This window comes from Micropterus salmoides, unplaced genomic scaffold, assembly GCF_014851395.1.
Source record: "Micropterus salmoides isolate LMB-PRFRI ecotype aquatic unplaced genomic scaffold, ASM1485139v1 Ms_hic_scaffold_7, whole genome shotgun sequence".
Lineage (NCBI taxonomy): Eukaryota > Metazoa > Chordata > Actinopteri > Centrarchiformes > Centrarchidae > Micropterus > Micropterus salmoides.
The window spans coordinates 15,027,583-15,044,476 of record NW_024044459.1 but is presented as its reverse complement, the minus strand read 5'-3'; the positions used below and the strand labels follow the sequence as shown (position 1 = coordinate 15,044,476).

At 38.4% G+C, this 16,894-nt stretch overlaps 1 protein-coding gene across 2 annotated transcripts; it reads right to left on the bottom strand.

Moving 5' to 3' along the window:
- Positions 1 to 6,002: 6,002 nt before the first annotated feature.
- si:ch211-236k19.2 (LIM/homeobox protein Lhx6) lies at positions 6,003 to 15,598 on the bottom strand. Of its 2 annotated transcripts, XM_038704799.1 has the most exons (9): positions 15,379 to 15,598; positions 14,580 to 14,708; positions 13,828 to 13,959; positions 13,271 to 13,392; positions 10,619 to 10,839; positions 9,742 to 9,842; positions 9,543 to 9,638; positions 7,902 to 8,073; positions 6,003 to 6,730 (listed from the first exon to the last, which is right to left on the bottom strand). In XM_038704799.1, the coding sequence occupies exons 2-9, from the start codon at positions 14,640 to 14,642 to the stop codon at positions 6,648 to 6,650; spliced, it is 990 nt and encodes a 329-aa protein (XP_038560727.1). In that variant the 5' UTR covers positions 14,643 to 14,708; positions 15,379 to 15,598; the 3' UTR covers positions 6,003 to 6,647. The 2 variants fall into 2 exon arrangements, with proteins under 2 accessions (XP_038560727.1, XP_038560726.1); XM_038704798.1 differs by having other exon boundaries at positions 14,580 to 15,598.
- Between the last annotated feature and the right edge of the window lie 1,296 nt (positions 15,599 to 16,894).

Sequence of the window (16,894 nt, the reverse complement as noted above, 5' to 3'; positions counted from 1 at the left end):
AGCTTTTTATCAATCTTTTTGGAAGCCTGGATATCTGTTATCAATTATTTGGATATCAGCTGTCTACACCCCGAAACATTGCTTCCTTGATTTCAGACAGAGGTAATGGCAGTTGTTGTTTTTTTTTTAAATTAAGTAAATGCAGAACCAAAAACTGGAACCTGTTGTATAGTTTTTAGGTGACGGACCAACTCAGTTTTGAGTTATGCACGTTCTCGATTCAAACATTTTTGGTGCTGACTGAGACTGACTTGGTGTGACGTACTACCAAAGTCCATCCTTTACAACAAGTGATCCATGTTCATGATTTCAAAACCTACTCAACTATACAAACTGAACAACTATTAAAATGATTACAAATGTTTTTCATGAAATTTCCATTGCATTACGATGATATGAATGTGCCTTGGTTAAGTTGATCTAATGTAGCTTTTATCCAATTTTTCTGGTACACCAGCACTTATGTTATGTTCTGTAATCTTATAACCTATTGCATGATATTATATTTATGTTTTTCAACGTTTTTTTTATCAGCATCATATTATCCTTCTTGCAAGTTCAGACAACAGAAGCATGCAATGTTTATTGAAGCATTCAGAGGTGATTTGTGATGACTTATCCAACCTAGATGCTAAGCTACATTATTCACCTGTAACTCTGCAAAATGACTTTGCCAGTTTTGCGCAGCTTTATGTGAAGAGACTTTTTCTACTCTCAAATTGGTCAAAACTGGTCTTTGGTCTACCAGATAAGAGAATGAGTTATTTGTATTCCTAAGTATGGAGTCTTGAAGGGCGGAGGCCTTATATATGAATGAATTTGTTGATATCTTTGAAAAAAACCCCACAAAAAATGCAGAATAGACAAGTTACAGGCTGTTGTTTTGTTGTTATTTTACATTTTGCGCCTCACATTTATCCCCAAAGAGGGGAAATTGTAATTATTTATGGGCAGAGATAAATAAAATGTACGTCTGAATGAGTATTCTTGTGTTTATTGTTCTATGCGAATCATTAGTCGTTTGAACCAAACCTATAGGGGTGGTGGTGGTATGTAGTTGTGCTTAATATACTATCTACGCCTAAAATCACATGTGGATCCCGGCCAGTTAGTTAGTGAAAGGTCAACTTGGATGAAAAATTATTTCAGCCTTTCTTTGCAATACAATAATTGCATTAAAATTATTATTATATTTAATATAACTTTCACTTGCCATATGCAGAGGACAACTGTTCTGTCTCTGGGTTTTACTGATGTGTATGTTAGTGGTGTACATTAGAAGTTCCATTAGACAGATACTAATTTAAACTGTGGTACATTTAAAAAACTTAAAAAGGTCCCCACTCCAATAATTTTGTACCCTAAGTCCCTAACAGTGAAATTAAAGTGTTTATTTTATCAGGAGATATTGAAATGTAAAGTTGTGTATCGTATATATAGCTAAGACAACTGATAACTTGTTTCCTGACTATTTTACTCCTAAAATAATCATACAGTACTGTGCTTGTATTTACTTCTACATAGTCAGTTCAGTGGTACAATGATGTTTTTTTATTTTTTATTTCATGAGATATTTTTATAGCATCTTTATTTCTAGATGTATTATCCGAGTTATTTTATATAAGAGTTTTAAACTGAGATCATGCTCATCAGCCACACAGATAATTTGCACAACACCATCAGTTCAAATACTATCGTCAAGTGATGCAGTAAAAAAAAACAAATATATTAGAAGAACCTGCCAGCATATGCATCTGAATGAAACTTGAGGAGGAGGAGGAGGGTGCTGATGAAGATGGCTCACATTGCAATCTTCCACAGAGGTTTTGTTGACTGTTGTGTAGGGGAGAGCTCATCAGTGTGAAGGAGAGAAATGTGAATACGCTGAGACGAGGGGCACTGCAGTGTATCTGCTCATTAGGCGGGCGACGCTGTAATTCAGAGAGCGAGCAGCTCTGCAATCAGGGGCCTATTCATTAGCATGGGGGGCCCGCTTTCATCTGTAACCACTTGAAGATGCCAATCATCAAGGCGGACGCATGACATGATGACAAAACGGGGGCGGCTTAAATGCTCAGGGATACTTGTGTGTGCACAGAGACATGCCTAAACGCTGCTATAAGCGCTTGTATCTGAGAGGGACTTTAATGAGGAAGAAATGTGCGTTTTTACAGTGTAGTGCTGGCAGGTGGCCCAAAATGTGCAGGCTGATAATCATCTCTCTGCTCAGCATGAAGACAGCTTTTGTTCTCAGATTTCCCAAGGAGGAGCATCATTTTTTCCCTGAACAGGTTTCTTCCTGGATTGAAATTGATTGAAAGTGACTGACTGGAGGAAAAAAAGTTTGATTTGAAGGTAAAGTTTTGGACAGAATGAGAGTACTCCACTGGTCGTCTTTTACGTCCTCTGATACCTCCCTCACGCACACACAGAGATATACATCACAGTCCCACACAAAGACATGCATGTACCTAAAAATCAGACAATGATGCAGACATACACTCTCACACACACCTGGTCCAGTCAACTTTAATTAAATCTCTGAGCCATAGAAGGGAACCATTGTGTGTATGTTTTTATCTGCTGTGGTCCTGCTGTCTGTGTGAAGGCAGTGCAGGGTCAAGTTTCTGATGTTGCTGCTCCTGCTCAAGCAACAGGAGACACACTGCTGTCACTTGAAACAGTATAGCACACTTTCTGCATTTTCACTCAAATTAGGCGCTTGTGTTCACCCACTTTAATTCCACCAAGAAAACCTGTTCAAAACTAATCAAACATTTGACAAAATACATAATCAGCGAGCAAAACAATCAGGGATTTCCCCCCAAAATACTTTTGTTTTACTTTTTTGCTGAGAGTTAGATAAGGAGATCATACCACTCTCATGTCTGTCCGTTATATATAAGATACAGCCAGCAGCAGTTGTTGGCTTAGTTTGAAGTTCAGAAACTGCTAGCCTGGCTCTGTCTGAATATAGAAAAACTCGCTAAAGCTCACTAATTAACATGCCATATCTTGCTTGTTTAATCTGTAAACAAACCAAAGTGTAAACATGACAATTTGTGGTTTTACAGGGATTTTGTTATATCTGAACAGGACCACACAAACTATTTCCCCCTGTTTCATTTCTTTATGCTAAGCTAAACTGTTATCAGTCTTCTACTGTTTTCTAATTCCTTTAAATTTGAGTGTTTGCAGGATTATTATTTTGAAAATAACTGACCTGAGACCAGTCTTCACCTCCAATTTTCAACTCTTTTGGCATAGTGTAATTTATCTGTGTTGCATATGTGTTTTGGTAATGGTTTATGTCTTGCAAAGTGATTGAAAAAAGAATCAAACGCACTACAAACATGTTCTGTGGAGAAGTATCCTTTCAAGTAGTTCTGAAAAACAGAAAATGAAAATGCAACTACTGTGTTTTGATAATTGATTAACTTTTTTCAAGTAAAATGCTGAAAAAATAATCTATTTAGTAAGTGTGAAATAGTACATTTTATCTTTTTCAGTTTTGGATGTTGGTTGGACAAATTAAAACAAAAAACAATCTAAGGGCATCACCTTGAGCTTTAGAAAATTCGAATGTGCTTTTTTCCTTAACTTTAAACAGAGCAATTTTGAGTTACATTAAGTTTTATATTCTTGCTGATCCAGGAAGAGTTAATGTGTTGGTCAAGTTTAGGGAAACGCTCTACAGATGCTGTGCTGGACGAAGCTGGGGATCTGGACTTTTTAACATTGATTTATTTAACCTTAATTTTACCGGGAAGTCCCATTAAAATCTTTTTTTCGAGGGAGACCTGGCCAAGATAGCATATATATTTCAGAGTAAACTTTTTTTTAAATGGAGCACATTGAAACAGACAGAGGACAACAGATACATAGTCCAGTTTAGGAATAGGAATTGCACTCTTCAGTTACACAGTTTTTTTTTTCCAGAGTTTTGAACTCTCCCAAGGAGACAAGATCATTTAGTTGTAGTGTGTTCTGATGGTTATTCCATGACCAGGGCGCAAAATCTTTACTGCTCCAATTAAAATTAGCCTAGAAAGCATTGTTAAGGGGATATGCTTCTATCAGATGTGATAGTTGTGTTACCAAAACACCTCAGGAGTTGAGGACGATCAGCCAGCACATCCTAGTCAATTCACTGCACACACACACACACACACACACACACACACACACACACACACACACTTCCCTTGTATGTAGTTAGTGTTACACACATTATAAACTAATATGTCACTGCCATAATCATAACAACCAAAGCACAGCCATGGCTACAGCCACAATCACAGCGACAGCAACTGCCAAAGCTCTGTTATCACATAACTACAGTCATCATCATCGATCTTGATCAGCCTCGGCACCAGTTGCTGAGAGAGTTAGCTAAACTAGCTCAGCTAGTTGTCTATCCAACTGCAAAGGTACAGATTAGCTGAAGGTGCGCCCACTCGCATCTACTAAATAATTCATATATACTAAATCATAGTACAGCTCAGCCGTGGTCCATGGATCAGAGTTCCCTCTGGACAAAGAAATTCAGGAAAAAACCCAACTGTGATCACTGGGGGACATTTTAAAGATCAAAGGATTAAGTGTTGAATTGGGAAAATAATCTGCCAATTAATCAACAATGAAGAAAGAAAAAAGAAATATTAGTACAAAAATGCCAAACGTAAATGTATGAGGTAATATAAAAACAGTAGATAGGTCTAATATAACATTATTTGTACTGTTTAGGTTTGTTTTTTAATTGCAAAACATCCTCTTTTAACAATTCTTTAAAGAAACAGTTTGACATTTTGGGACATACACTTTGAGGTTATCACTTTCTTGACTTTCTTCTTCTTGTTATATCAATATCATTCTCATGTCTGTGCGCTAAATATGGAGCTGGAGCCAGAATCCCTTAAGCTTAGCATGGGAAACAGTTTGAAACAGCTAGTCTGTAAAACTGACAATTCACCATTTTACGGGCCTACAGCCACCTGCAGTTGCCACAAACATGATATAATGTGTTAATTTGCGGGCATGCTGGTATGCATACTTGTTTAATATTATTAATTGTACCTTTGGACAGAGCTAGGCTAGCTGTTTCCCCTGTTTCCAGTGTCTTTGCTAAACTAAGCTGAGCTAACCAGCTGCTGGCTGCAACTCTTTATTTAATGGACAGATGTGACAGTAGTATCCATCTTCTTATCTTACTCTTCACAAAAAAGTAAATTATTTACCAAAATGTTGAGCTATTGCTTAAAAATTGAATTTGTCAAAATGTTTTTCTATATATTGTGTTTATGTAAAATATTAATCAGATTTGTTTAAACTCCTAAATATCAATTTCTCTACCAGCCTCAGAAATCCTGAATCCTGGTTGTTCTCAGGATCGTGAAACTAGAAGTGCATGGGCGTGTCACACTTTTTACTACAGTGGTTAAAAATAATTCTATATCTAATGATATCCTTTAACTCAAAGTCTCCCATTCATTCTTTCCATCACAGCCTCTTAAGTGCTGTCAATCAATGTAACAACTGTAGATAATTTGCATTAAAAGGACTCACAAAAGCCAACAAACTGCCCGATCAATGGCCACGCTTTGAGTGAAAAAGTCGTTTCAAATAATCGTTTTCACAGTGGGATTGATCCCATTTCCTGTTAAGAGTAAATTGGAGATGATGTGCAGGTTTGTCGCTGGATATTGCTCTCAATAACAGGTTACTGCAAGTACTTGGCCTCTGACAGACGAGCTTTCGATTTTTTGCAGCTCTCAGTGTAAAAACAGTGTCCTAATATAATGTCCTTCCAGTGGAGATGCATTCACATTTCTCTGTCTTTGAAATTGCGTGTTTGTCCTGACATTTTCAGCCACACACACACACACACACACACACACACACACACACACACACACACACACACACACAGTCTCTCCCCCTCTTGCTCTCTGTGCATGATTAAATCAACCTGATCCTCGATTATCAAAACACTAACATTTCCATAACAGCTCTGATACATTTTTATTAAACTGTAGCAGTACAATCACTGAATTATTCAATTTCAAGACACATTTAAAAGTGCTTTTTAAAAGTGAAGTTTTGTTCTGAATAAATAAGAGTTTCCATTTTCTGACAACAACACAACAACAAACAACAGTAAAGCTACAAATGTGCTCATCACGAATACAAAAAATGCTGAGGTTTTACTGTAATGCTGCTACAACACTCCCTTTTTCTTCTTTTTTTGAGAGCTCATATTACAGCATTATAATTAAAATACCTTGTATGAGTGGGTCAACAAAAGGAAAAAAATCCTGACCTGATGCAATCTCTTGTGTCCCATCAAAAAGAGGAAAAAATAAAACAAAAGTGGTCTTCTTCACTGCATCATAAAAAACAAAATAAAAAAAAACTCCATGTTGGCGTGGAGGCGGGACATTTCTCCAACTGCCACAGTCCGCTGTCTTTAAAAGACAAGTTTAGCTCAGCAGTCTCACAGCGAAGAATCCGACTGACGATTGAAAACAGCGAGGTCCCTGCTGCCTGGAGATTAGAGTCCCAAACTGAGCAGATTACTGAAAGTACGTCCCAAAGGATTTTTTTTCACAACATCAGAGTGGTGACGCTACAAAAGTAGACGCAGGAGGTCAGCGGCTGATGGGAAGCGTTGGTAAAGAGATGGATGGATGGGTCAAGTGGCCCGGGGCAGCGAGGACAGAGAAAGGGTGTGCTGCACGAAGAAGACAAGAGAATCACCATGAGTTTGGGGAACAATGTGAGCATATTACTGAAATAGAGTTCAAGAACATGCAGTTAAACTCCCAAAGCATCCAAATGACATTGTTTTGGGCCTTCAACATTTCTCACAATGTTTAGCCATTTGTATTTATTATTAAGTACAAAATCACAAATCAAACATTTGCCTCAAAAGGCTTTAAAATCTGTATAACATACGACACCCTCTATCCTTAGACTCTCGATTTGGATCAGGAGAACTCCCCCAACAAAACCCTTTAACAGGAAAACAAGGGGAAAACTCTCAGGAGGAGCAACAGAGGAGGGATCCTTCTCTTAAAATCCTTTACATTGCCCTGCATCTTTGAATGTTTGCACTTGAGTGCACATGAAATGTTATTGCGAAAAGTTTGATTTAGAGCTGGGACATACTGTAGCTGTTTTTTGTGTCTAGGCTATTAAGCATTTTTAATATATTTAAATACTTATATTGCGAACATTTACAATTTTTTTATTGTTGAGTTTTTTTTCTTACCCTTATTTATACCATTATTTCTGAATATTGTTGTTTAAAGCACACCAGCCTTTTCATTTCATCCACCCTGCATTTCATTTTTACTACTATTGTCTGTGCTGGAGTATTCAGATCCTTTATTAAAAGTAGCAGTACTGCAATATGAAATACTTAATTACAAGAAGTCCTGCATTTCAGATATTACTTACGTAAAAGGACATCATTGTTATTACAAATTGTACTTAAAGTACTAATGATGCAGAAAAATTGCCCCTGTGTGGAGTTAGCAGAATAAACTTGCATGAAATTGAAGTATAAACTAGGATGAAGTAGAAATACTAGTAAAGACAAAGTAAAAGTACAATAACCTCAAATTTCTACTGCAGTACCTGAGGTAATGTACTTACAACATTACTTACAACTTGACTTCATTCTACCACTGCATAGGCTATTGTATGACATAACAAACTAAACCTTTTATTAATTCAATATAGAAAGACCCGGAGAGACGGCTGATTATGAAGTTAAATATTGGGAAATAGATAATTAAATATACTATATATTTAAGCATCAGCTTTTAAAACAGTGTAAAAATATAATTTTTATGTGTGTCAGTCAACAAAAATCCCTAACAGTAAGACCTGACACTCACTGTCCAGGTATCCGTGCAGGGCCAGTAGATGGGGTCGGTCCGGGCTGCTGAACGGTGAATAGTGGATATCGTCTGGCAGCGATGGAGGCATCCTGGACAGCGGAGCGCTCTGAGAGAAGCTGCTCTGAGGCGGCTGCTTTTTGTGTCGCGCACGGCAGTTTTGAAACCAAACCTGGGAAATATTACAGATGATGTGAACAGGCAGCAATCAGGGGAAAATGAACTCTACAACAAGAAAATCAAGGTTTGAGTTGTTAAGTTTTCCTGTACTTAATGTGCCTCAAAATCTCCTATTAGCTTCAAATATTGCACAATTTAGGTTATTCCTTTTTCTGAAGACTATTTAAATTGAAGATTTAGTTGACGTTCATTCATTTGTTCTGTTTCTCGTTTCAGTTCAGTTCACTTCTTGCTTTTTTTGTTGTCCCGCTTGTTTGATTGTTTGCTCCACTTGTGACTTGTTAATCACCTCTCTTGTGTGTATATCTTGTCAGTGTGTTCCTTGTCATTTTGGCGGATCATCTTCGTTGTCTGATCAAGTGAACCAGCCCTTCCTTCGGGTTTCCTGTATGTTTGCATTACCTGTTAGCTTCTTTCTTGTACCTCTATGTATTTGGATTATTGCCTGCTCTCCTGTGGATTTGTTTGCTTTTTGGACTTCTAACCTGTTTTAGATCTCTGCCTGCCTTTTCACACCACATAAGCTTATTCACCTTTTATTTTGTCCTCAATAAAGAGTAATACTGAACGCTCTGCCTGGGTCTGATGTGTTTGGGTCCAAATCCAAAGTTTCCCATGTCTACGTTTGGCTATGTGTGGCGAGACGCAACCGAAACGTTGCTTAGATCACTATGCCAACATAGGATGAGGGGCTATAGCCAAATGTGACATTTAATTTTGTTCATAAGGACCAGGGCTATTGATGCGTTGATTGACAGCAAGACCAATAAGTTCATGTGCAAACCTCACTTAATCACAGGGCGAGACGCCGGCATTCGTAACTGCTAATGGTCTTGCTAAAATAATTTAATTGGTCAGGGTTTCATCAGAGTGTTTAAAATCAGTATTTCCCAACAAGAGGGTCTGGACCCCCTTAAATCTTTTGAATACCTCATCCACCTCATACCTTACCTCATCTGAAAATCCATTAAATCAGATCATTTCAGAAGGAAAACCAGTCCAAAGGTAGACAACGCTTCATTTCAAGGGGTCACAAGCAAGGAAAACTCATCAAACTCAAAAAACCAAAATAATGTGAAAATCAACCAAAAGAAGTCTTGTATCTTCATCAGCCTTAAAAAACCTAATGTGAGAATCAGATACTGATATATTCCAGCAAAACGCTCATATGTAGCATTGTGCAGATGAGTGGCTCCGTAGCTTTATTTCTGGATTCAGATGTCTTTAAAACAAAGCAGTTTCTAAAAGTACTGCAGTTTGTGACCCCTCATCACAAGTTGCATATCTACAGACTGTTAGTTCAACCAAAGGGGGATTTCCCCTTTTCAAATAGTTTAATTTGAACAATTTTTAGAGGCCTGGTGAGATAAATGAATCCACATCCCTTTAAAAGGATCTCAACTCCCAGGTGGGAACCACTGGTCTAATGAAAGTGTAACCTTATGTTTTATCATTTCCTACCTGAATGACTCGCCTGCTCAGTCCCGTCATTTCGGCCAGTTTCTGAAGAGTCTGAGCATCAGGGTTGTTGTCCTGTGCGAACTGAGACTGCATCACCTGCGAGGACACACTGCCTTCAGTCACGAACCCACACACATATAAAGGACGGTTTGAAACACCACTACACCTAAACACACAAGCACGTCAGAGCAGAATCTACCTGCAGTTGCTCAGCAGTGAACGATGTCCGCGCCCTCTTGGCTGGTTTTGGTTGGCCATCCTGATCAGAGGGGAGCGCTCCTTCCAGAGTCAGTCCTGTACCTTTAAGAGAGCATAATCACAACAGGTCTCACTGACACTTCAGCCATTATATTGTGAAGTTTTAAAAAACAACATAGTTATACGTTTACAAGCCAATTTTGTTACAGCTCAATTCTGTGTCATGAAACATTTGTCCAAACAGTCGGTGGAACATAATTAAAATGTTTTCTTGCCATTGACCACACAGTTCAGACTATTTATACCTCACTGACAGCACAGCAGAGAGTCTTCCAGTAGAGCAGTCATTATCAGTGTGTAAAAAATTGGAAATAACAAGGTTAATAGGAATGTTTTACTTCTATTTGGATCATGAACTGAGGCTAAAATATTCCTTCACGAATTTAGTTTCTACCTCTCTCCCACCAGCTTATTGTCAACTGTGATTAGCTTGGTCAGAACTTCCAAGTTCATTTAACCTAACCTTACAGCAGGTCAATCATTTATTCTCAGGTTGGGTGGTCAACCACTGTTCAAACAAAGCTCAAATAATGGTATTTCATGTTGACAATAAAACACTAGAGAATCTAGAATTGTATGTTTTTATGTAATGGTACATCTTTACGTGCCCGTAAAAAAGGGCTGGACTGCGTCTATATATCCAGTGTCGAGGAAAAAAACAGCTTTGTAGGAAACTTAAAAGGAGTGTTGGAAACTTTAGAGCTCAAATGGTGATCAAGAGTTTCCTGAATATTTTGTTCCACTTCTCACTGAGGCCCTGACTCTTGCATATTTTTGCTGATGATCATTAGAGATACATCTTTGATAATGTCTGTTACCGTTTTCAGCAGCCCTGCGAAGGTTCTCCAGCATGATGTCATAGTGGCTGCGGCAGAGTACCCTCCCCTCCACCAGGCCGAACTCCTCCCCAGTCGACAGCTGCCTCTTACAGGAGAAACAGGCAAAACAGGCCAGGTGGTAAACGCTCCCCCGAGCCCGCCGCACCCAGTCACTGGCGTACACCTGCCGGCCACACTGGGCGCACTTAGTGCCGAACCTACTGTGAGGGAGAAGAAAACGGGCAGGTGAAGGTTTGCCTGCAGGTTACAGAGCTCAGTTAAATGTTCTGATGTTGTTGCTTTGCTTTGCAGAATCTTGTGAGTAGCTGCCAACCAAACCCTTTGCAATATCTGTTTGTTTTTTTCCGTCATATTACAGCTGCACATCACACTGAGGCTGCTGTTACATTTCATTTAAAGTACATTTACAGTGAAACTAACAAAGCAGTTTGAATCAGAACACCACAAAATATGCCCTCCCATAACATTTTGCATAATATCTGTGCAGAGGAGTGTTATTGTTGATCTGTTGTGGCAGGAAGCTTTTGGACAGGAGTCAGACCTCCCGTCTTCATCTCCAAGAACAAAATACTGAAGTTAGTTCAGCTGCAGTTTTTGAACCAGCATGTCCGAGTACTGCTTCACCTGTATAATGTCACTGCAAAGGGCGGGGAGGCTTTTCATGTCTGTGCCCGGGGGCCAACTGTCACATCATCCCTCCATGCCACTTCTTAATTAATGATGGAAAAATGATGAGCACTTTACTGCTTTATCTTTGATTGATGTTTATTTCCAGAGCATTATTGCAGAATATTATGACACATACATTCAAAGCTCCACCAGTCCGTATGTAGCCTGGGAGGTAAAACAGCGCAAAACTTGTTTTTGTGGTCAGACCTCTGCACTGTAACTAAAGGTGACCTTGATGAGCGCATCAACATTTTTGTCAACTCTCACCTGGACTTTGGTAGCTGCTAGAGTAAGAAGACACAGTTCAGAGCTATTTTGGTGAGTAGATGAAACGATAAATAGATTAGAGTAATTTCCTTCACTGTGGAGGTGACAAAACTGGAATTTTAAAACAGTGACTGTAAGGTTTTCCTGCAGTACGCCAGAGGGAATGATGTCCTGCCTGGGCAACAAGGTTTTTGTGTCTGGGTTAGTTTGAGGTAATTTGATCAAAGTCAACTTCACTAAGGAATCATGTGAGCCCAATGTCAACTAAAATAATAAAGGGCCTAAAACTAGATTTAGATGCTGTGTTCCTCTAAGAGCCATGGCCATGACATTTGCCAATAATTTAACTTTATTCATTTTTTAGCTGACGCTTTTATCCAAACAACTTACAATTGCTATTCATGTCAGAGGACGCACGCCTCTGGAGCAACTAGGGGTTAAGGGTCTTGCTCAGGGACACAATGGATGGGTCAAAGGGGGAATTGAACCTGGGTCTCTCACACCAAAGGAATGTGTCTTATCCATTGCGCCATCACCATCCCCTTATTATGCCCCAATAATGCCATTAATAGTGTAACTTAGCGATGTCAATTGACTTTGGGGCAGGTAGCCCAGTTTGGTAATCCAGCCATTTGTTCATTGATCTGATCTGATTCTCATGCAGCTGTTGTAAAAGTCTCACAAGTGTGAACAGATAAACACAGAATTAATTTCAAAAACAAGGTTTAGCTTTGGTATATTTTGCTGAAAAGATCTTGTGGCTTAAAAGCCCCATTACAGCCCATTATACAGGAAATCTTGATTCCCTTTACTTGGGAGCCAAATTATGTTGATCTTGGAAAGCAAAGATCAATTAGCTGTAAAAACACCTAGAAAAATAAAACAAATTATGTCCAATAATTTATCACCTGGGCCAAATAACATTTAAATCATCCGTCATTGTTCCACCTTCCACCGGAAATTCATTATTTCATTTTTCAGGTTTATCATGAAGGAGGTAGAGAAGCCTCTAAATATCATCTTGCATCATTTCCAAAAATACTTAATTAATTAATTTATATGCAGATTCTGATTGTCTGTGTTTCTTTTTATTAATAAGGGAAACAGGAAGGATGCTTTTCAAATACTGTATCAAAAGCATTAGTTAAGGGATCGTTTACAAGAATTTGGTTGGATTCAATGGGAGAAGAACCAATTTAAATATCGTCAGTATATATTGGGTTGCGCAGACGCAGTTAGACGGCGGTTAAATAAAACAAAAACGCTGTGCTCATATTTTTCATTTGTTTCTTCGAGGCTTTTGTTCATTCATTTATCTGTTTCTCAAATACTGAACAAATGCAAACATGCAGTTACATTATGTGTTATGTGTTAGGTTATAAATAGTTTGCATGCGCATGCTGGCAAACTATTTGTTTATTTTTCAGAATAAACTACATCGACCTGGCTAAAAAAAAGGTGAGTATCGAAATATAAATAAACTTCGAAAAGAAATAAACATTTAAAATTAAACATTTGAATAAATGAATCACTGAACTAATTAAAATAAATAATTAAGTTTACTATTAATTTTTGATAAAAATTAAATTAACTGATGATCTAAAAATAAAAACCTGTAAGACTTGGAGAGATGCTCGCGTTATAAAATAATAACAGCGCAGCATAAAATCAGCACTAGAACAAACTTTATTTTACCTGAAATAATCCAGTTTGCAGTAGATTTCTTTGTTTTTAACGTAGCAGCTGTTGTGTTGGCGCAGAGACGCTCTGCACACTGAGCACTCCAAACATCCCAAATGCCAATTCAGGTTGTTGACCTGTGAAGATTAAAACAAAATACAATCACACTTACAGAATAATGCACGTCTGAGTGTGTGTGACCAATAATCAGTGCAACGAGACTCTCATCCAGATGTTTAATAGCTTGCCATATGTCTTGTGTTCATAAAAGTGAATAAAAAAAATTAATAAAAGATAAATAAAATAATTTGGACTCGTTTTCTGAGCAGAAGAAAAAGTGAAGAAAGAAAGAAGCATGAGGAGAAAATGTCACTAGATAAAGGAAATTGCAATGCATGATTGAAATTACCACATTTACCTGTTTTGCGCTACTTTTGTTAAGATTAAAAAGCCAAAAAGTAGCCTTAGGAATAAAAAATAAAACTAAGAAACGGAGCTTAGATCTTTAAGCTTCTTGGTACCGTTTTATTTTTGTGTGTAAACATTTATAATTTATCCTCGTTATTTCTCACCTTCAGTAGGTATCGGTCATGAATCTCCATACCGCAGCTGGCGCACTGGTTCTTGGCCGCCGGAGGAGAGCAGAGACAGGCGGCCTCCGACGGACTGGACCCACCGGACTCCTTCTTCACCTCCGACTTAGACTGCGCCAAAACACCCCGGTTTAACCCAGAGAGAAGACTGAGTTGCATGTCTTTTGCTGATTTTAGTTTGGTTTTATTTTTAGGAGTGGATATAGCCTACTGAAAAAAATCAGTGTGCGAGTCCGTGAAATATTTCAGTGATGTGGTAGAAACATATAGACGCAGTCCTGAACCTAAACTCCCCAGCCCTCCCCACTAATATCCAACGGTTTTGGTTTCCAGAAACGCTTTATTTCCTCCAGTGATTCTACATTCGCTTTTAACTTAATTGTTCATGCACGCGTGTGATAATTCAAGTTTCATTTACATTTTATAACACAGATTCACCTCAGCCTAAACATGTTGCATTATGTGAACTCCAGTCTTCAACTTAAAAGTGGCTAAATTAAGTTTTGGTGGATTTTCTTTCCACGACATCCCTTATCATAAATGCATATAGCCTTTAGAAACTGTTTTGTGTGATTGAACCTGAGCCAAATCCAGAGTCCTGCGAAGGTTACCCAGCATGCACAAAGTTTAGGAAGAGAGCAAGAAGAGGAACCAAAGAAACCTTACACAGATTGAAAGACAAAGAAATCAAAAGGTTGCAAATCAAACTCATCCAGATGTTTGTGACTCACCATTTTCGGATCTTGAACGGTGCCTATTTGGAGAGAAGATGGAGCTTGCTGCGCATTACGCATCTCTGCCCCAGCCCACACTATATCCGGTCCAAAACAACGAATAACAGTTTCTCCTGCATTTAAACCCTGGCAACAAAAGACATTTTGATGCAATTAGAAGAAAAAAAAACTATATCTGATCGATCATTCTTCTCGTGCGCAATGGTAGGCTGTATGCCCATGCAATCACATGCAGTGAAAAGAAAGCATGGCACTATATCTGCAATTAGCGGCGAATTGAAATGCTTCGCTTCACAAGTGGCAACCGGAGTGTCAATTTCATCTGGCAATCAAAAAAATAAAAAAATAAAAAAAATAAAACGCAAGCGAGCCACCAAGCTAAGAGAGAGAAAAAAGGCGGCGCATCCTAATTTCAATAGCTGTATAATCGAAAATCGAAATATCTCCAAAGTGAAGAGGCTCAATTGGAGATAGGTCTATTCATAAGAGACAATGTGCAGAAACTGCAGCTGATCTTGAGGCATAAAGGAGCTTGATTGTCTCGTTCTCATGATGGACCCATTTAAGTACTTGAGGCTCCCCTGGGTGATTACAGCTGCATTCATAAACTGCCAAAAATCTGCGTTTGGGTGGCAATCCGGAGTCCGTGTTGTCCTTCATTTTGTGGAAATTAACAGGAATGCAAGATTATGTTAATTACCAGCCACGGTATAAATATTAGAGGCAGTGAAATAAGGGATAAGATAAGATAAGAGATGGCCTATGAGAATAAAAAAAAACCCATAATACTTCATACATGGAAAACCTCCCAAAAGCAGCGAAAACATCGTCCAATAAAAGTTTCCCCAGAACATTACAAGCAAAATATCCAAATTATTCCGAGGAACATGGTTTATTAAACAGGCTTTTCTCTTTCTTTGTCTTCAACGCAAGAAAAATAATCCAACTTCATTGACTTTTTGGGACTAGGACTCAAACCAGTGGCACCAGTGAATATGTCCCAGACGACAGACTTACAGGACTGTCGGTTCCGCTGTGGTTTCTTCTCCCCGCCTCGACTCAAAGTTTACACCCAGATCAGTCACACAGGATGTGATGCTGCCCATTGGACCAGCAGACCCGGGTTTGCCCTCCTTTCTGAAGGCTCACGAGAGTATTTAGGGCATGAATTCATTAAAAAGAAGAAGATAATCAGAAGAAATGTGTCTGGAAACACCCACCAATTAACTTTGAGGATTTAGTCTTTTTTTTTAATGATGGATGCAGATCGGAGGCCGGAGTTATTTTGCTGATTGCAGAGTGAAAGTTGAAGTTGTTAAAGATGATATGATGATAGTTATATAGGCTAGTGCTAATGAGCCATCATAAAGAGTTTCTTTTTATTATTTTAAGTACTGTTTTGCTATTTTATCCATTTTCCTTTTCTTCTCTGTTCAGTTTTGATGTGTTTGTATTCAGATGGCTCAAGAAGGGAGCCGAGTCTGTCTTAAAACAACAATCACATGCACATACAGTAAGTACCTGAAAGGGTTATTGGTCCTCCAATAGGTCATGCTGGCTGTGAAGAAATATCTTCTTCAAGTGATCAATGTAACAGATGGGGACAAAATCAACCCTCCTTGTTCTGTGCAAAATACTATGTGAAGTTCTGAAGCTATATGAGGCTTTAACAGAGAAATTAAGTAGGTATGTTAAGTGCAGTCTTTTTTTGACCATGAAATCCCCTTTTTGTTTTTTGTTTTTTATCCTACTGGTGCTCAGCCACTGAAATATAGGAAATGTTGCACTAAACAGACTAACTTTGAACCAAATCCTAAAAAACAAATGTCTAGACAGAATTATAAGAAGTCACGTGGGATAATGCTGAAATGTTCACATCCAAAACACAACAATTACAATAAGTATGTCATTACACTGATGCTGGGCTCGATGCTGCGTGTATTTTAAAACCTTTCATGTTTTCTTAACTTAACTTAAGAATACTCTGATTGGAATAAAACATGCGTCAAAAAAGTGCATTACCTTGTCAAGAGTTCCGAGATTTACATGCAGTCCTACTCCCACATTAGAGATTCAGAATGAATATGCAGAAATTGTGTAAGCTGAATGCTGGACCATGATTGTTGTGATGTGTATGGATGATAAACTTAGACTCGAGTTGAGAGCAGAGAAACAGATTCATGTGCAAACAGCCTTCTAGTGTGAAACTCTGCACAAAAATCATCCTGCACAATGAAAGTCAAACAACAAACTGTGTTCAATAGTTTGTTTGCTGGTTTCATGGGCGCGTTCACTGGATTATCACACTGGTT

Coding starts and splice junctions, on each gene's coding strand:
- si:ch211-236k19.2 (XM_038704798.1), bottom strand. CDS start 14,642: ATGCGTAATGCGCAGCAAGCTCCATCTTCTCTCCAAATAGGCACCGTT. Junction 9,843..10,618: donor TCGCAGGGCTGCTGAAAACG/GTAACAGACATT, acceptor GCTCTCTTAAAG/GTACAGGACTGACTCTGGAA. Junction 6,731..7,901: donor CCTGCACGGATACCTGGACA/GTGAGTGTCAGG, acceptor TTCTTCGTGCAG/CACACCCTTTCTCTGTCCTC.